The sequence below is a fragment of the Cryptomeria japonica genome, chromosome 5, assembly GCF_030272615.1.
Source record: "Cryptomeria japonica chromosome 5, Sugi_1.0, whole genome shotgun sequence".
Taxonomy (NCBI): domain Eukaryota; kingdom Viridiplantae; phylum Streptophyta; class Pinopsida; order Cupressales; family Cupressaceae; genus Cryptomeria; species Cryptomeria japonica.
In genome coordinates this window covers 684867798-684886213 of record NC_081409.1, presented here as the reverse complement: position 1 = coordinate 684886213, position 18416 = coordinate 684867798, and the positions used below count along the sequence as shown (strand labels likewise).

General features: G+C 34.8%; 1 protein-coding gene across 1 annotated transcript; it reads left to right on the top strand.

Moving 5' to 3' along the window:
• The first annotated feature begins 13597 nt into the window (after positions 1-13597).
• LOC131876063 (putative receptor-like protein kinase At3g47110) lies at positions 13598-16014 on the top strand. Its single transcript, XM_059220842.1, has 2 exons — positions 13598-15892; positions 15982-16014. The coding sequence occupies exons 1-2, from the start codon at positions 13598-13600 to the stop codon at positions 16012-16014; spliced, it is 2328 nt and encodes a 775-aa protein (XP_059076825.1).
• Positions 16015-18416: the final 2402 nt, after the last annotated feature.

Genomic DNA, 18416 nt, shown 5'->3' with positions numbered 1-18416 from the left:
TAGGTAGAGTCCTAACACCTTCCAATCTTGCAACTGCTGCAAATTTATCACCATAGTCTTCACCTTCCTTTGGTTCATAACCGTTGCATACCTTCTAGCTTTATTTCTGACCACTAGTCCATCTTCATTCAATTTATTTTTTAATACCCATTTTGTACCTATTACATTCTTTTTCTCTGGTCTAGGTACCAATGTCCATGAATTATTTTTCTCAATCTTGTCAAGTTCTTCTTCCATAGCCTTGATCCAATGTTCATCTCCAAAGGCTTCCTTTGTTGTTCTAGGCTCAATAGTGGAGATCATACAAGAATTCTCTCTTATCCCTCTTCTGGTTAACACACCTGCATCTTTATCTCCAACAATCTGATCAGGATTATGATTGAGTCTAACATACCTTGGAATAACATGATCATGGTCTTTAGATTATTCTTCACTTTCTTCATCTTCTGCAGAACATACCTGTTCCTGTTGAACTAGGGCTGCAGTGTTCAGTTCACTAACTTTTGGCTTTACCGGTTCGGGTTCCATAATCAGAATGTAAGGTTATTCTTCCTCCATCTCCTTACCGATTTCTCCTGAATCTTCAAGAAACTCATCCACTCAGACATTAATACTTTCAATGATCTTCTTAGTCCGGTTGTTGTAACACTTGTAAGCTTTTATGTTCGTGGAGTAACCAAGAAATATGCCTTCATCACTCTTAGCATAAAACTTACTAACATAATCACCTCTTTTGATAAAACATCTGCTACCAAATATCTTAAAATAATTGACATTAGGTGATCTACCATACCAGTATTCATAAGGGGTTTTATGCTTACCTCTTTTAACCAATATCTGGTTCATTGTGTAAACAACTGTGCTGACAGCTTCTCTCCAGAATGTCTTACTACACCTCTTGAATTAGCATAGTCCTTGCAGCTTCAACTACTGACTGATTGTTTCTCTCTGCAATACCATTTTGTTGTGGTGTCCTAGGCACAAAAAGTTGCCTATTAATTCCATTGGCTTCATAGTATCTAGTGAATTCCTCAGAAGTAAATTCACCACCTTGATCAGTTCTTAAGCATTTAAGCTTTCTTCCACTTTCATTTTCAACTAAGGCTCTGAATGCCTTAAACTTGCTAAAATATTTTATTTTGTCCTTCAAGAATGTGACCCACATCATCCTTGAGCATTCATCAGTAAAGATTATGAAATATCGATCAACTTGAATACTCCTAGTCCTCATTGGTCCACAAAGGTCGGTATGAACCAAATCTAGCAAATGTTCAGCTAAGAAAGATTTGCCCTTGAAGGTTGAGGATGTCATCTTTCCTAACTGACATTTCTTGCACAAGGCATTCACCGGTTTGTCCAACTGTGGAAAACCTCTTACCGATTTGGACTTACTAACTCTTCCAATGTTATCAAAGTTTATATAACAAAATCTCTGATGCCAAACCCAATTATCATCTACTTTTGCAATTAAGTAACTATTGACTTTATAATTTAGGTGAAACAAGTTAGGTTTTGTCTGTTTGTCAGTTGTGATCAGTTCACCTTTACTTCCATAGATATTGCACATCCCATTCTTGAATTCCAGTGGATAACCTCTATCATTGAGTTGAGAAACACTCAAAAGATTGGGTTTCAATCCTTCAACCTAGTAGACATCATCTGCACTACTCTTACCGTTAAGCGATATGGTTCCCTTTCCTTTCACCATGCATGGTTCCCAAATATCACAACACCTCCATCAAATTCCTTCAAAGTAAGAAACTTACTACGATCACTAGTCATGTGGTGTGAACAACCACTGTCTATAATCCAGTCATCAGAACTATCCATGTGAGAGACTAATGCTTTCTGATATAACATCTCTTCCTTAATAGAAACTGTAGACATCTAAAAATGGTCAACGCTTGCGGAGTCATACTTTAACATTTGCGCATTGCCTTATTTTAGGGTTTTTGCGTCGCATTAACATTTCTTCCAAGTTGCGCACTTGGTCTTTATCATTTGCAAGCATCGAGTCCTTCTTCTGCATTTTTCATCTGTCTCGCTTTCGAATTTGGTCTTGTCGATAACAATCTTCAGTCATGATTTTGGTCAATCTTATCCTGTCGTATCAATGTGCATGTTAATTTGTCATCATTCTGGACATCGTCAATCCTAATCGATGATAGAATTAGGGTTTTTGTCCTCTTGTCAATCTTGTCATTTTGCGATGAATTTGTCATCGATCATTGTCCTTTTCAATCTTGTCATCTTGCGATCAATTTGTCATCGATCGTTGTCATTTTCAATCTTGTCATTTTGCGATCGATTTGTCATCGATCGTTGTTCTCTTTTCAATCTTGTCATTTTGGTGATCAATTTGTCATCGATCGTCGTCTTTCTCAATCATGTCAATTTGGATCAATTTGTCATTGTTCCTCGTCAATTAGCGCATTTATCAATCAAATCATTTATCAATATTGGTCCTTTGTCAGTCAAAATCATGATCAAATCGAATCGATATCAATTATCTTTTGTCAAGACCTAATTGCCGTCCTTGCATTTTCTAGGGTTTCATGATTTATTCATTTAACCTTGTTTGTCATTTCTCCCTCTAGGTTAAATAGTTTATTTATCCTAAGTCTTCTTGTCACAATTAAATGTTTATTTAATTGGCTAAATAATTCCTTCTCTCTTTGTGAATTAATTAATGAATGAAAAATTATTAATTAATTTACCTAATTTTTCCAATTTACTAATTTCTCCTAATTCCTAATTTTCTAATTTTCATCAATTTTCTAATTTCCTAATTTCTAATTCATCTAATTTTCTATTTTCTCTAATATTTCTCCTAATTTCATGGGAATGACATAGCAATTTGTCATAATTGTCAATCAATCAATTCTTGCATAGCAATTTGTCATAATTTGTCATAATTATCAATCAATCAATCTTGCATAGAAAGTGTCAATTTTGTCATAATTTGTCATATTTGTCATTCTTGATTTGAAATTTCCTTTCAAATCTCTTCATGCTAATCTTGTCATCTCTCCAATTTATCTATAAATTGGATGAATTTCTTCAATCAAAGATCCCAATTAATCACTTTTTCGAATCGATCCCCAAATCAATCACGCTTCTAGTACTCTTGCGCTACCGTCTTGTCAATATTGCTTTCACATTATGCTTATGCACTTGAAGGTGAGATCCACAAAACAAAGCTATTTGAAGGAGAAAGAAGGACAATGGAGAATCAGGGAGGAGACATCCACATTTGAGATGGTTTGCGTTTGAATTGAATGTTTCATTTCCATATCTCTATTGAATGTTTGTAGGTTTTGTTATCATTGCAATCTGGTTTTGTGATTGAGCTAGGCTAATTTGTTACTTGCTCTGATGATTTCCACATTTCCTATCTACAGAAACAAAGACAATGTCCTCATTTGCATCTTCCTCAGATTCTTCATCTTTAATTCCTCCATCTACTTCAATGAGACAATTTCTCTTACCTTTGCCTTTATACATCCTATACTTCTCATGTTTCTCCTCATTATCTCCATTTGGACAGTTAGCAGCAATATGTCCAATCCGGTTACATGCAAAACACTTCAACGGTAATTTACCTTTGTACTTACTGGTACCTCTGGCTAACCGCTTAGCCAACAATGCTTCAAGCTCAATCAGACTATCTTCATCATCTACCTCTCTATTGTATCTGGACTCATTTTGTAGCTCACTTCTCTGCTTTTCCTTACTGAACACTTCCATCATAACCATTTAATTCACAAGCAGTTATTTTGCCAATGATAGAGTTAAGAGTTACCTTTGTCTTATCAATAGATTTGAGTTCTCGAATGGCTGCAACACGGATAGCGTAAACCGGTAGAAGGGTTCTCAATACCTTGCTAACCATAGCGGTATCCTCCACTGTACCTCCAACACTCTTGATTTTACCAACTATCTCTTTGATCCTCTAACCATACTATTGGATATTTTTACCTTCAGTCATCCGCATATCATCAAATTTACCTCTCAAGCTCTCTTCCTTGGCAATTTTAACATTCTCATCACCACTATAGATCTCTTTCAGTTTCTTCCATACTTCATATGAAGTCTCCAATCCATGAACATCAACATATTCTTAATTGTACAAGGAACTAATGATGACCTCCAATGCTTGATTATTCTCTTGTTGCTCCTTTTGATCGTCTGAAAAAATCCCACTACGCAAGTTATATTTAGTAACAACATGTTCCCACTACTGGCTTTCTAAACTCTTGATATAGATTTTCATCCTATCACTCCAAATTCTATAGTTTTCTCTATTGAACTTCGGACCCTCTTTATTTATCATGTTCTCCTAGATCTTTTCCTCAAGCTATTAGGCTTAAACACAAGAGGACCTTGACAACTCTGATACCAATTGATAATATGATGAAACAATAATGATCCAATCAAGGGGGGTGAATCAGTAGATAGAAAATATACTAATCTTCACCAAACTTAAATCAAACTTAGAAACAACTTGCAAAACTTAACTGGTTTAGTCACTGTAACTAAAAACCGCAACTGCACTTTCAAGCTTATTGGTTGACTAAAATAACAATGATATAGTGTAATAGATCTAAAACTCAAATGCCATTTAACCAAAATATAAAAACACTTTACTAACATTAGTAATAACTCATTTCAGATCACTTTCAGTCATCTAAACATGTCTTAGTGGATTTACTAGTTATACATATTTAATTATATCAAAAAACATACTCACAAAATCATTCACTGCTTGACACAATGATTTTTCACGTGGAAACCCAATTGGGAAAAACCATGGTGGGGATGAATACCCACAATTATTCTGAACTCTTCTAAAGTTTGCCTTGTTAGGAGCCAAGCTTTGTTAGAAGATTTACAAAAATGTCCTATTAGGAATAGATCAGGTTAAGGACCACCCGATTAAGGGATCAACTACAATACCATGTTAAAGGCAATAACCTGTAAGAGGTAACTTCAATGGAGAATTTGAAACCCAAGCTAATGGATCACCTGGTTAGGGGATTTTAACAAGAAGCATGTTAAAGCTTACCCGGTTAGGGGATTTTACTATTGTAATGGTTAGAGAACAACAGGGTCTATGTTGATGTAGTAATATCACTGCTCTTCTTAATCAGATCATTTTATGCTCTAATCTGCCTTCACAACATTCTACAGATACTCCTTCTGGTTTGACAAAAACAACTCACACTAAGCCAAATTCACCAACACAATTCACAAACAACTCATCGACCTTAAATACAAATATAGTAGGTTGGTAACACAACATAAAGCCTAAGATCTCATAGAGATTACAAAACATATTGGTTCACAATCTTAACCGTTCGATTACATAGCAATCAACTGCACATTGTTCAAGACAACGTCGACCACTCCTGGATCACTCCTTGACCACCGCACATTATATCATGTAACTCATCATGTATTATTCACTTCATGCTATGCATTTGTTCACTCCCAAGATAAAACAGTTATTTCTACGCGCTAAATCCACTTTGAAACTCATCACATGCATCATGCATACGTGGCATAATCATCTCCACTTATCATTCAATCATAAATCAACACTACCAATGTTAGATTCAATGGCAGTCCCAAAGACACTGAGAGGGGGGGTGAATCAGTGTCTAATCGGTTGAATGAATATTTAAACTTATTTATAACTTTGAAACCCAAAATAGTGTACCGGTAAACAAGAATTAATGCAGTAAACACAAATAGCAGAGACATCATAGAAACACACCATAACACAAGATATTTAATGAGGAAACCTAGTGTGGGAAAAACCTCGGTGGGATTTGTGACCCACAATATTTACCCATTGGCCAATGAATAAATACTACTTACAATAGGGACCTGCACATGCAGGGAGGCCAACAGCCTAGAGCTCACTGCTCAAAGAAGAGTCTCACTAAGTACAAAATGGATAATTAAATCCAATACAATGTACTACTCAGAAAAGAATCTCTAATGCCAGGTTCAGTACTGGTTTAAGCTTAGATAGATACCTTAACCAAAAACCTTCACTGCCACTAAACAACTATCTTCTACCATACATATCATTACAAAATGATCTATAATATCTCATACATATATGAGTTTTTTCAATATACCAAGTCGTCTTAAAAGATAATTATATTACAATAACAAACATTCATCCCATGTCGGCCTGAGTGTCGGTATACTTCATTTCTTGTGTAAATTGGATGCCGGTGAAAGTGTCTGTTAGTGTCGGTGTCTGTCGGTGCATGTAGAAACCTATTGTCGGTTGGTTGCCAGTTGGTTGCCATCAATGACGACATCAACTATTCTCATATGAGTGTAGAATTCCAACATTCTCCCCCTTTGGCATTGATGGCAACACCCACGAGAAAAATAAAATTTTTTATCCCAAAACTGTAATCCAAAAAGATGTGCTCCCCCTGAGCAAGTGATCTCCTTTGTACATGCATTTTTCTCTCTACTACTCCCCCTTTGACATAAATGGCAAAGGATGTCATAAATAATCAAAAGAGTACAAAAATGCTACCTCAAGGTCTATAACCGGTTGGTTACTATCTGAAAAATGTCTGCCAAAACTGGATTCAAACTCTACATAAACTTGTTGTTGTTAGTTAGAGTTGCCTCATTTTGTTGGATCATACCAGTGAGATAGTGCATTTGTTGCTCCGGTGATCGTTCTCCAGTAATTGTTGTCTTGGTCATTTCATCTCTCTGAGTAATCAGACTATCTAACCTCGGGCCAAGTTTATTCTTTAGTTCCCGAGCTTTGGACCTTATTCTTGCCTTTTCTTTCTCAAGTTTCTCCAACTTCTCCTCAAAAACTATCATTTCCTGCTCAAAAACTGTCATTTCCTGCTAAAAAACTAAGATAAATTCAAATGAACCTATCATATTATCTGGAATGTCATCAATTTCTTTTTATGTCTTTTTAATCTCCTCATCAATGTCCTCTATCAAACAGTGAGGTTTACATGCTTCTCTATATAGCTCCTTATACTCCAAAATTGTAGAATTAAGTATCAGTAAAAGTGTATCCAAGTGATCGGTACATTTCTTTCTCAAAGAATGTATTTTTATCTTTGTCAACTCTCTCCTTAATGGTATCCTCGTTCACCTTTTCCAGAGTTATGACATTATTAGAAATGAATTTGGACAATGTGTCCAATTCACCTAAAGAATCATTAATGTTCTCTATCTGACAATTGGGTGCTATCATCTTCAGGATAGGTAATGTGTTATCAATTGCCTTAAATGCTAAGGCATTGAAATCTAATATCCTCTTGATGGAATCCAATAGAACCTTTGTTATGTCAATAGGTCTAAATTCACCTATAGATGTGCTTGGTTATACTATGGGTTTGTTCTCAACAAATGTTTGTCCAATTACCTTCACTATATCCTCTTTATTTCCATCAGATGCTTCCACTTTACTTACATTTTCTTCTGGTGGATTTTTCTGTGTATGTGCCTCTACCTTTGATGGTTTCTCAGTTTGATTAAGCACCTCTACAACTGCCAGTTTCCTAGACTCAACATTAACCTCTGCCTCAGATTGTTTCTCAGTCTATATAACTGTCAGTTTCTCTAATTTTGGTTTCCCTGTGTTAGTTGTATTATCTTATATAGGTTTCTCAGTCTCTGGTTGCTCTACATGGGCCAGTATCTCAGTGTTCTGAGAATCAACAGTTTGTGTCGGTATCTCAGTCTCTTGACAGTCTACAGTGTGTGTCGGTATCTCAGAGATCTTGCTGTCTTTGACATTATCTACCTTAACCTTTGTAGTTTCTTTGTCCACAACAATGTTTATATCTTGAGTATCTACATTCATGGTAAAAAGTATCTCAGACTTTGGGTTAGTATCATCATGAGTTATACCTCCAGTAGCCATATTTGGTGGATTAGCTGTATCTACTGGTAATGTCGAAGTTAATGGAGGGGTGTCTTGAGCCAGTGGAGGGATGTTATCTGTTACTTTATAGCAAGTACACCACCTACTTTACCTTTTCCCTTATCTTTCTGATATACCTTGAATGTCTTTTCCACTTTCGGTTTGTTTCTTTCCTCTTTCTTTTCCTTCTCAATAAAAAATATGTCCCATTTATCTGCAGTCTCATCTGCAATTTCCTGAACCCTTCCAGCCATCAAGCTTACTTGTCGGTGTCCACTAACAAATACTGACTGGTTTGCTTCAGATATAAGCTCATCTATCTCTTCCTTAGAGTTTATCAGATGTACAACCAAGAGTGCTTCAATTTTCAACTTCTTATCCAGTTCCATCACAAATAGCCTTTTAGCTTCTAATGTCATGTATAAATCATTGGGTAAATCATCAATTACTTCTATCAAAACTTTCTTGTAGATATCCAAATGTAAAATAATGCTTTCTTCAATATTTTTTCTGTCAGAATCCTTAAAATAATTATACCATTTATTTACATTTACCAGATTACCTTCCTCTGAAATCTCATTCAGTAGATCATCTAGTGTACGAGTAACTGGTGCCTGTTTCTTCTTTGGTGTAAGCTTCTTCTATGGTTTCCTAACTGCCTGTTGCTTTTTCCTTGGTGTCTTTGTTTTCTTAGGAGGAGAAGGTATCAATGGGGTTTTCATTTTCCTTTCCACTCTCTTAAACTCAATAGCCTTGCCACTGTTAGTATCAGAAGATGTCACAATCGGTAAAACATGTGCTTTCGGTTGCATTCCTTTAAGCTCACTAGTTGATATAACACTGATATTCATGACATTTTCTTTAATTTCACTAGACTTCTTAGAGGCATCTCTGATAAACTTTTCTCTTTTCTTCCTTTCTTTCTGCATAGATACATTACTTGCAATAGTTTCTGCATTACCGAATATTCCTTCAGATGGCTCCCTAGGTGCATCAAGTAGGGCTTTTGCATATGTTTCTAGAATAGGTAGGTCTACCTCATAACCCATCTCAGTAACCCAAACAGTTCTAGGGCTTATTATTTCCATCCAAGTGTCATCTCTCTTAATGACAAAACATATTTGTTTGTTATATTTATCAACTATGCTCTATGATAATCTCTCTCTTGCTCTCATCTTAGTTTGAAATGTTTTGAATTAATCTGCAATGTTCTTATCATAGTCAGTGCCCATACCGGTGAAAGCTTCCTGTATCTGTTTTCCTACCAGGATGTCATAACCAAAATCCTTGTGACCTATGTCGGGTATCTCTTTGGTAAAGTATAGGATGAAGCATACTAGTAGGTTCCCAAAACGGAAAGTACCTTTCTTATCTCCCTTAATCTTATTCAAATTGTCAATTAGTTCATCTTTAATCCATTCACAAACATCTATCTTAGCATTATTGTTCACCATCTCATATGCACTGTGAATACAAAGGCTAGAAACCAAATTTTAATCTATTGACATGTGTTGCTTTATATCCAAGTATCATACTAACATATCTCACATTTATATCCTTGACATCATTGACTCTAAGTGACCTGCTATCAGATGTGGCTCTGGTTAAGCTTGTCACACTCTTGTTAGGTATTTTCTTGGTTTTATCAGGCCTACTACCGGTTGAAGGTAAACCAGTAACTACCTTAATTGCTTCCTTGGTTATCTTGCAAACTGACTCTAACCACATGAACTCTCCATGGACTCTGCTTAATACAAGTCTTACAACTTCCTTTGTAAATTCGGGAATGTTCAGTATTTCTACAAAACCTAAGTCTTCCACAATCTTATGTTCAGGTTTAATCATGCCTTTTTCATTGGTAATAACCTCATCAAACATTTTCTTCAAATCTTCAGTCCCTAGGTTTTCTGTGTTGCAATGTATGTAGATTTTAGGGTCTTCAACAAATGCTACACCCTTTGGAATTTTCAAAAAAGCTCTGACAGAAGCATCCCGCTTTGCATTCTTGGGGATTATCTTAAACATGGGTCTACGACGTTTAATGTTTTCAACAATGATAGGTTTTTCAATAAACTTAGGAACAGAAGATGAGGTTGCCATTTTGATAAATACCTCTTAACTAAAGTTCACAGAATGCCTGAAAAATCACTTCACAGCTTCGCCTTAGAATGCCCTTGCTCAGTTTCATGCTCTCTAATTGTTTGAATGCTTGGTGAGTCGGAATGAGGGTTTTCTGGTGCTTTATAGCCAAAAAGGTTCTTTAAAACCGCATTAAATGCTCGTCGGTTAAGTGAAAACTTAACACATCTACTGGTAAAGAAGAAATGTATTTTCTCAGCATCAACCAAGGGTAAAATGCATGATTTTCAATTTGCTGCAATACCCCCTAAGTATTATTCCTTAGTTAGATGAAGGATCTCCTACCAGTGGAGGGTTACTCTATTCTACTGGTGTAGAGATAGATTCATCAACTTTATGATCTACCTTCTTAATTCATTGTTTTGAAAAATCTTGTTTTATTTCATTTACCTTTTCTTTTACCTTCACACTAGATCCTTTATTGTTCGCCGGTATAGTCTTGCTTCTACAAAATTCTGCAATATGTCCAATCTTGTTACATGCATAATAAGTTACTTTATTCCTTTGAATAGCTTTTTCATATTCTTGACCAGTATGTGATCTGCATTGATTAGATAAATGCCCAAATCTACCACAAACATAGCATTCCACATTCATTCTGCAATTTTCTAAACTATGACCAACTTTGTTGCATTTGGAACATTGACCGATGGGTGAGTTTCTATTTTGATTATTTCTAAATCTACACTGATTTGCTCTATGACCATATTTGTTGCAATTGAAACATTTCCCATTAAATTTATAAGCATTAGGTTGTCTTACCAGTTTGTTCTGATCTTGATTATTTGCAGTATCAAAACTCTCTCCAATTTCAAATCCAAGTCCAATTGTATCTCCATCAGGTTTTTGTCTTTTCAGCATGTCATCAAGCCTTTCTGAACTTTTCTTGAATTTGTCTTTGTGTTCATTTGCAGTGATCAACTCATTTTCCAGATTTCCAACTTGTCTTGTAAGCTCCTCCTTGTCATGTTGCATGTGAATAAGATCTGTCTTTAGCATATCATTCTCATGACAAAGTCTCAGATTTTCATTTCCTGCATCATTAAGTCTCCTAGTCAAGTCTTCTTCATTCTTCTTCCTATGTTCAATATCCTTACATAACCTCATAGTCATATCTTGCATTTCATTCTTCATATTACTATTCTCATGCCTTAACTTATTTGCAATGTCTCTAAGAGTTTCCTTTTCATCATCATCATTCTGTATTTTCTCATGAAGTTCCTTTCTCTTATTTTGTGCTATAACTAGGTTCTCCTGAAGTCCTTTAATGAATTCCTTAGCAGTCCTTAGATCATCTTGAAGTTTGATATTCTTAAATTTTTCTGCATCAAAATCTTCAAGAGCTCCTTCCAACTGTTTTCTTAAGTTCTCCATCTGTACCGATTTCAGAATCTTCCTCAAGTTGTTAGACTTTTGCAAATAGAGGACCAGGATTTGATACCAATTATTAGATTCAATGTCAGTCCCAAAGACACTAAGAAGGGGTGGTGAATCAATGTCTAACCGGTTGAATGAATATTTAAACTTATTTATAACTTTGCAACCCAAAACAGTGTACCGGTAAACAAGAATTAATGCAGTAAACACAAACAATAGAGACAACATAGAAACACACCTTAACACAATATATTTAACTAGTAAATCCAGTGTGGGAGATACCTCGGTGGGATTTGTGACCCACAATATTTACTCATTGGCCAATGAATAAATACTACTTACAATAGAGGCCTGCACATGCAGGGAGGCCAACAGCTTAGAGCTCAATGCTCAAAGAAGAGTCTCACTGACTACAAAATGGATAATTAAATCCAATACAATATACTACTCAAAACAGCATCTCTAATGACAAGTTCAATACCGGTTTAAGCTTAGATAGATACCTTAACGAAAAACCTTCACTGCCACTAAACAACTATCCTCCACCATACATATCATTACAAAATGATCTATAAGACCTCATACATATATGAGTCTTTTACAATATACCAAGTTGGCTTAAAAGATAATTATATCACAATAAACAAAATTTCATCCCATGTCGTCCTGAGTGCCGGTATACTTCATTTTCGGTGTAAACTAGATGCCAGTGAAAGTGCTTGCTGGTGTCAGTGCCGGTGTTTGCTGGTGCATGTAGAAACTAATTGCCAGTTGGTTGCCATCAATGAAAACGTCAAATATTCTCATATGAGTGTAGAATGCCAACAACCAATTCTCCAAGCTCCATCGGTTAGGGTTCAACTTATCAACAGGTTAGGGTTACCTGTTTATCTCTCTGCTTCAATAGTAATACCGGTTTCCAACACTGCTACACTACCGGTTGCATTACTGCATCACTACCGGTTATAATACAACTTCATTACCAGTTGTTATTGACATCAATGACAACACTATAATTCATCAATGCAATCTTTATGCAATGCCAACACACACTCCATGATTTATCATCAAGATAGTGAGCTAGAGAACAAAAATCATGTAGAGTGATCTAAAACGTTGATCTAAAAAGTGAAACACAATCTAATCTCAAAGCCCTCAAACATATAAATTCAAGCTTGTATGTAGGAAAACTATTGAACTTTGACAGAGATAGAAAGGGTGCATGATGATCCAATGCATATGAGGAACATGAACATGAAAGGAAAAAAAGGACAATATTTCCTTCATTCTAGAGTCTAGAAAAACAAATGATTGTTCAAACACAAAGGTGAAAATCACTTTAGGCATGGCAACTAATGTTTTTTGTTTTGTTGCCTCTTTGTTTTAGACTCTATTTCACATAGACTTTGAAAAGGAACTTTTTTACCACCCGTCCTTTTTTTGAATTATGTATTGTTATTTTTTTTAATTTAATAAAAGGTTAACTAACAATTATTAAAAAATTACAAAGGTGGATTGAAGCATTGTATCTTTCTCACCTATTGCCTTGGCAAATCTACAAACTTGATAATTGCAAAAAATAAACATACAATTCACACGTTTAGTCTATATGCCTCTTTCTTTTAGAAGTCAAATTGGGTATTGTCTGATATTTTTTTAGAGCTAAAACTAAATAGAGTGCAATACAAATTTGATCTCTAAGTAATTAAATTATTGGTACTTGAAAGCATAAATTGCAAAAATCAATAATTTCAAGACATTTCTAGTTGAAGAACTGTAGAATTAAAACCATTCATGCTATTTGGCTTGTGAAAAAAAGGTAAAAATCATTCATATTGCTTGAAACAGATAAATCATGGAAACAAAACTTGTTTAGCCCATAAAATATTCAAATCTTTTGGAAGATAAAGGTGACATAGGAGTCAATTAGTTGAAGAGGTCGACTTTATTTTCAGGAAAGTGAGTCTGCGGACAAAACAAAAACTAGTGGCGATTTGAAAATGGTTTATCGGGTAGCCAAAAATTGTTTTCAGGCCTGACATAACTTTCCGGTCAAAGTTTTCTACATAATATAGCCTATCAGCTAAGTAATTTTAAGCACAGGGCATTTCAAACTCTGTATCCATCCCACTGCGTTAAGGTAATTGAGAATTCAAAATGCTTTCTGTTTTGGTCTTTCTCCTCCTCAATCTCGCAGTTATCGCTCAACCTGCGGGTACATCTCACAATTCAACCTTTTCAGACCAGCAAGCTCTTACAGCATTCAAGAAGTCCCTCATTCTGGACCCATTCAATTCTTTACAGAACTGGTCTCCTAGTCTTAGTTTCTGCAACTGGACTGGAGTCATCTGCTCTTCTCGTCGAGAGCGTGTGGCTTCCTTGAATCTCAGAGGTAAGGGATTGGTTGGTCCCATCTCTCCTTTAGTTGGAAATCTTTCCTTCCTCAGAGTACTTGATCTCTTTAATAATAGTTTGCAGGGTCCTCTTCCGTATCAGCTTGGAAAGCTTTTTCGCTTGAGAATACTTCGATTGTCTTATAACAGATTGGAAGGACCTATTCCATCCACCATAGGGGACTGCAATTCTTTGCAGATTCTCAGTCTGTATGTTAACCACTTGAGTGGAAGCATTCCCTCCCAACTTGGGCTTCTCTCAAATTTGGAGTTCCTTTTCTTAGGAACAAACCAGCTGGCAGGTCCAGTCCCGCCCTCTCTTACAAACCTTTCTTCTTTAACTCAACTGTATTTGAATGAGAACAAACTCAATGGTGGTATTCCTGTTGAACTGGGTGTACTAACTCAATTGGAAGTACTTAACCTTGCGAAAAACAAATTTTCAGGACCAATTCCCAGAGCCCTTTCAAACTGCACTCGTCTCCAAGTTTTGTCCTTGCTTGATAACCAGTTAACTGCCTACATCCCTTGGCAGTTATGCAAACTATCTGAGTTGCAAGAACTGTATTTGGGGGAAAACCAATTCAATAGAGAAATCCCAGGCTGCTTCTCCAATTGTACTCTGCTTCAACATCTTGACTTAGACGACAACAATCTGAGTGGCACTGTGCCATTAGCGTTTGGCAGGTTGCTTCACCTTCAGAGGCTTAAATTATTTAAAAATAATCTTGATGGTGGAGGCAGGGGTTTGTCTATTTTAACAGCCTTAACTAATTGCTCCAGTTTGGAGATCATAGATTTTGGCTTTAATCGTTTCAGTGGAGTGTTACCCTCTTCAGTTGGCCAGCTCTCGAGTAAAATCTCTATTTTTATGATGGACCATAACCAAATTGAGGGAAGCATACCAGATGAGATCAGCAACCTTACAAAGTTGGACACTCTAGATTTGGGTGCAAATAGTTTCAATGGAACAATTCCATCCACCCTGGGTGGGCTGCCAAGTCTTCAGAGGTTGTATATGTATGGCAACAATTTGCATGGAACAATTCCAAAAAGTTTAGGCCAGGCTAAAAATCTTGGGTTATTACATCTGAGTGATAACATGCTTTCAGGGGAAATTCCAGGTGATCTTGGCATTCTTTCACAGTTGAGAAGACTTCTTCTTAGTTACAACAATTTGTCAGGGAAAATACCTGCTAATTTAGGGAGATGCCAAGCTTTGGAAAAATTGGACTTATCTTACAACAAGCTAATAGGAAATATACCTCCAGAAGTGGCAAGTCTTCAAAATATCCAGTTCTTCTTCAACGTGTCAAACAATTTGTTACATGGTGGTGTGTTAGAAATGAGCAAAATGACAATGATCCAAGCTATAGATGTGTCTCACAACCTCTTTTCAGGTGAAATCCCAATTGTACTGGAAAGCTGCAAGGCATTGGAATATCTAAGTCTTTCTTGGAATTCATTTGCAGGTCCAATTCCACAATCACTGGCAAATTTGCAAAACCTGCAATATATGGATCTTTCCTGCAATAATTTGTCAGGGGCTATACCTGTGGTCTTCAAGGAGATGAAAATGTTGCAGAAAATCAATCTGTCTTCCAACAGGTTAGTTGGAGAGGTCCCAAATGGAGGAGTTTTCACAGCACTCGATGCCTCAGCACTTATGGGAAATCTTGGCCTCTGTGGCACATGGGTAAATTTGCCACCATGCTCTTATTCCAAAGATAAACACCCATCAATCTCTAAAAAGGTAATAATTCCCATTGCAATAGCTATTGTAATTATCTTCATGTCATTTCTAGCAATTTTCTATGGATGGAGACGTATCAATTGGAATATCATTTCTCCCAAAGTGGAACCAGTAAAAGTTACCTATGAACAACTTGTAGATGCAACCGATGGGTTTAATGTGGCAAATCTGCTAGGAACTGGTAAATTTGGATCCGTATATAAAGGCATCCTGAACAGTGGTAAAAATATTGCTGTTAAAGTTCTCAATTTACAAGATGAAAATGGTCATAAAAGTTTCAGTAGAGAATGCAATATATTAAAAAGAGTAAGGCACCGTAATGTGATGAAAATTATTTCCAGTTGTTCTAATCTTGATTTTAAAGCTCTAATTTTTCCATTCATGTCCAATGGAAGTTTGGAGAGATGGCTCTATCCTCAAGAAGGTGATGAATGCAGATTAAGTTTAATTGATCGATTGAGGATATCAATAGAGATAGCACATGGGATGGCATATCTACACCATCACTGTTTTGTACAAGTGATTCATTGTGATCTAAAACCTAATAATATATTATTAGGAGATGACATGACCTCATATATAGCAGATTTTGGTATTGCCAAATTACTATTTGGAAACTCCATGGACTCAGAAGCTTCTACAAATGCACTCAAAGGTTCGATTGGTTACATTCCACCAGGTATGAATTTTATATTATCGTTTGTTACAAATAGTAATAGACTTCCATGCATTTTATGAATATATACAATGATACTATAATTTATAAATAATCTATTGGTTAGATTCCACAGGATATCTGTTACTTTAATTGATTTACTTATTTTGTATGAATAAAACATTAATTATTGTAGTTACATTTCACTATATATAAGTTTAAAATGGTTATATGTTACTCTCGTTGATTTATTTATGAATGTTCTTAATGGTACTTTTATTTCTTTGTTTTGATATATTTTCGAATGTTTTCATTTGTCAAATATCTAATTATTTGATAATATGGTCTAGAGTATGGAATGGGTAGCAATGTGTCTACAAAGGGAGATGTATATAGTTATGGTGTTCTATTTCTGGAGTTATTTACAAGGAGAAGACCAACAGATGATATGTTTGTAGATGAAATCAATCTTCAAAAATGGGTAGGCATGAATTTTCCAGATAAAATCATGGAAGTGTTTGTAGATGTTAATGAATCAGAAATATCACCTGTAATGCAATGCATTACTGAAGTTCTACAAATTGGGTTGGTTTGCACAAACAATTCTCCGCAACGACGTCCTAATATGACAGAGGTGGTTGAAAAATTGAACAAACTTGTAAGTACATTTCTGGGTTCTCCTAGAACTTTTCAGTTACCCATAGACATCTCACATATGATTGAAGATACAAGTGCTGCAAGAGGATTTGTAGGGAAGAGCAATGAAAGTACCTCTACATCCTAGCTCTTTACTCAATGAATCTAATTCTTAATTAGACATTATGTATGGTTATTAGGAGAACATATATAGTCCCGTCTGATTATGGAGTGTGATCTTGAATCCATCCAAACTATTGATAGAATCTATGCATCTATGCATCTATCCATCAAACTGTGGTGTTAATGTTAAGTTTACAATGTCAAGGTAGATTTGTCAAATTTTATATTCTAAAAATTATAGTGTTGATTAATTATTTAATTTGATTTTCTGATTCTTAGAAAATTATTTTATAGATATTTTGATAATAACAGAAAATTGTAAAATTATGTAGAATTGCTGCTGGAAACCAAATTTAATAGACATACATTAAATGGTCAGGAGAAATCCAAAATTACATAGAATTGCAGACAAACAAACTTTAACAGCCATTCACAAGAAGCTTATTTTAGAAAAAAGAGATTGTGAAAAAAATTAATAAAATTAAGTAGACATATGAGTGAAGCATACAGATTATATATTCTTATATTTCATTGAGCTTACCCTTCAATTTTTTCATTCCAGGATTGTTTTGTGCATTTAAACAATGCATCTTAAATTTTTTTTAAAGTTTCCCTTTTATTTTGATGCATTGGACTTCAGTGTGTTGAGGGAATTTCATTGTCTAATTTGTTTGGAACATGATTCTAATTTCAGTAAGATTTGATTTGTTTCCAGTGCATTTAGAATTATTCATTTTTATTGTTGAAAATATTTAAATTCAAGATCAATTTGAAGATATAAGAATAAGAAGATAATTGGATATAAAAGTATTTTGATAATATTTTTTAAAACAGTTTTATATTACTTAAATTTTTTATTTTAATAATTTAATTTTTTTTTTCCATTCATACTTTTAAATCATTTATTTTAGTTATTTTTAATTAATTCATATACTGAAATATTATTTTTGATGTGTTTTTTTATATCTTTTCATATTTAAGGACGAAGTCAAAACAAATTAATATTAAATATTAGAAAATGGTTGTGTTCATGAAATGATAAAAATAATATTGTGATAATGTTTTTATTCAAAAGAATTTTCTTATATGATAATAGTGTATATTATCTTTACTCTCTTTTTATTGTTATTATATTATTTTTTTATGAAACACTTTTTTGTACATGTGATATCATGGTTTGGTTTGAGGTTTGTTTGATGATTTGAAGTTCCTTTTACCTATTGCAAGCTTTATTCTAAGCTAAAGTTATGCATATGAGGATAAACTTAAAATTTTGCTTATTAAGAATTTTTATTCTAAGCTAAAGTTAAGCATATGTGAAATGGAAGATCTATTTGTTGGAAGAGATGAATGGATTGTCATAATAAAATCATTTAGTATGAATGTGGATGAATATTGGTTGGTTATTAGTACTTG

What these genes read in the sequence shown, in the direction of transcription:
- LOC131876063 (XM_059220842.1), top strand. Translation starts at nt 13,598, where the DNA reads ATGCTTTCTGTTTTGGTCTTTCTCCTCCTCAATCTCGCAGTTATCGCT. An exon ending in AATGCAATATATTAAAAAGA is followed by an intron (nt 15,893 to 15,981) that starts GTAAGGCACCGT and finishes GTCCAATGGAAG; the next exon opens with TTTGGAGAGATGGCTCTATC.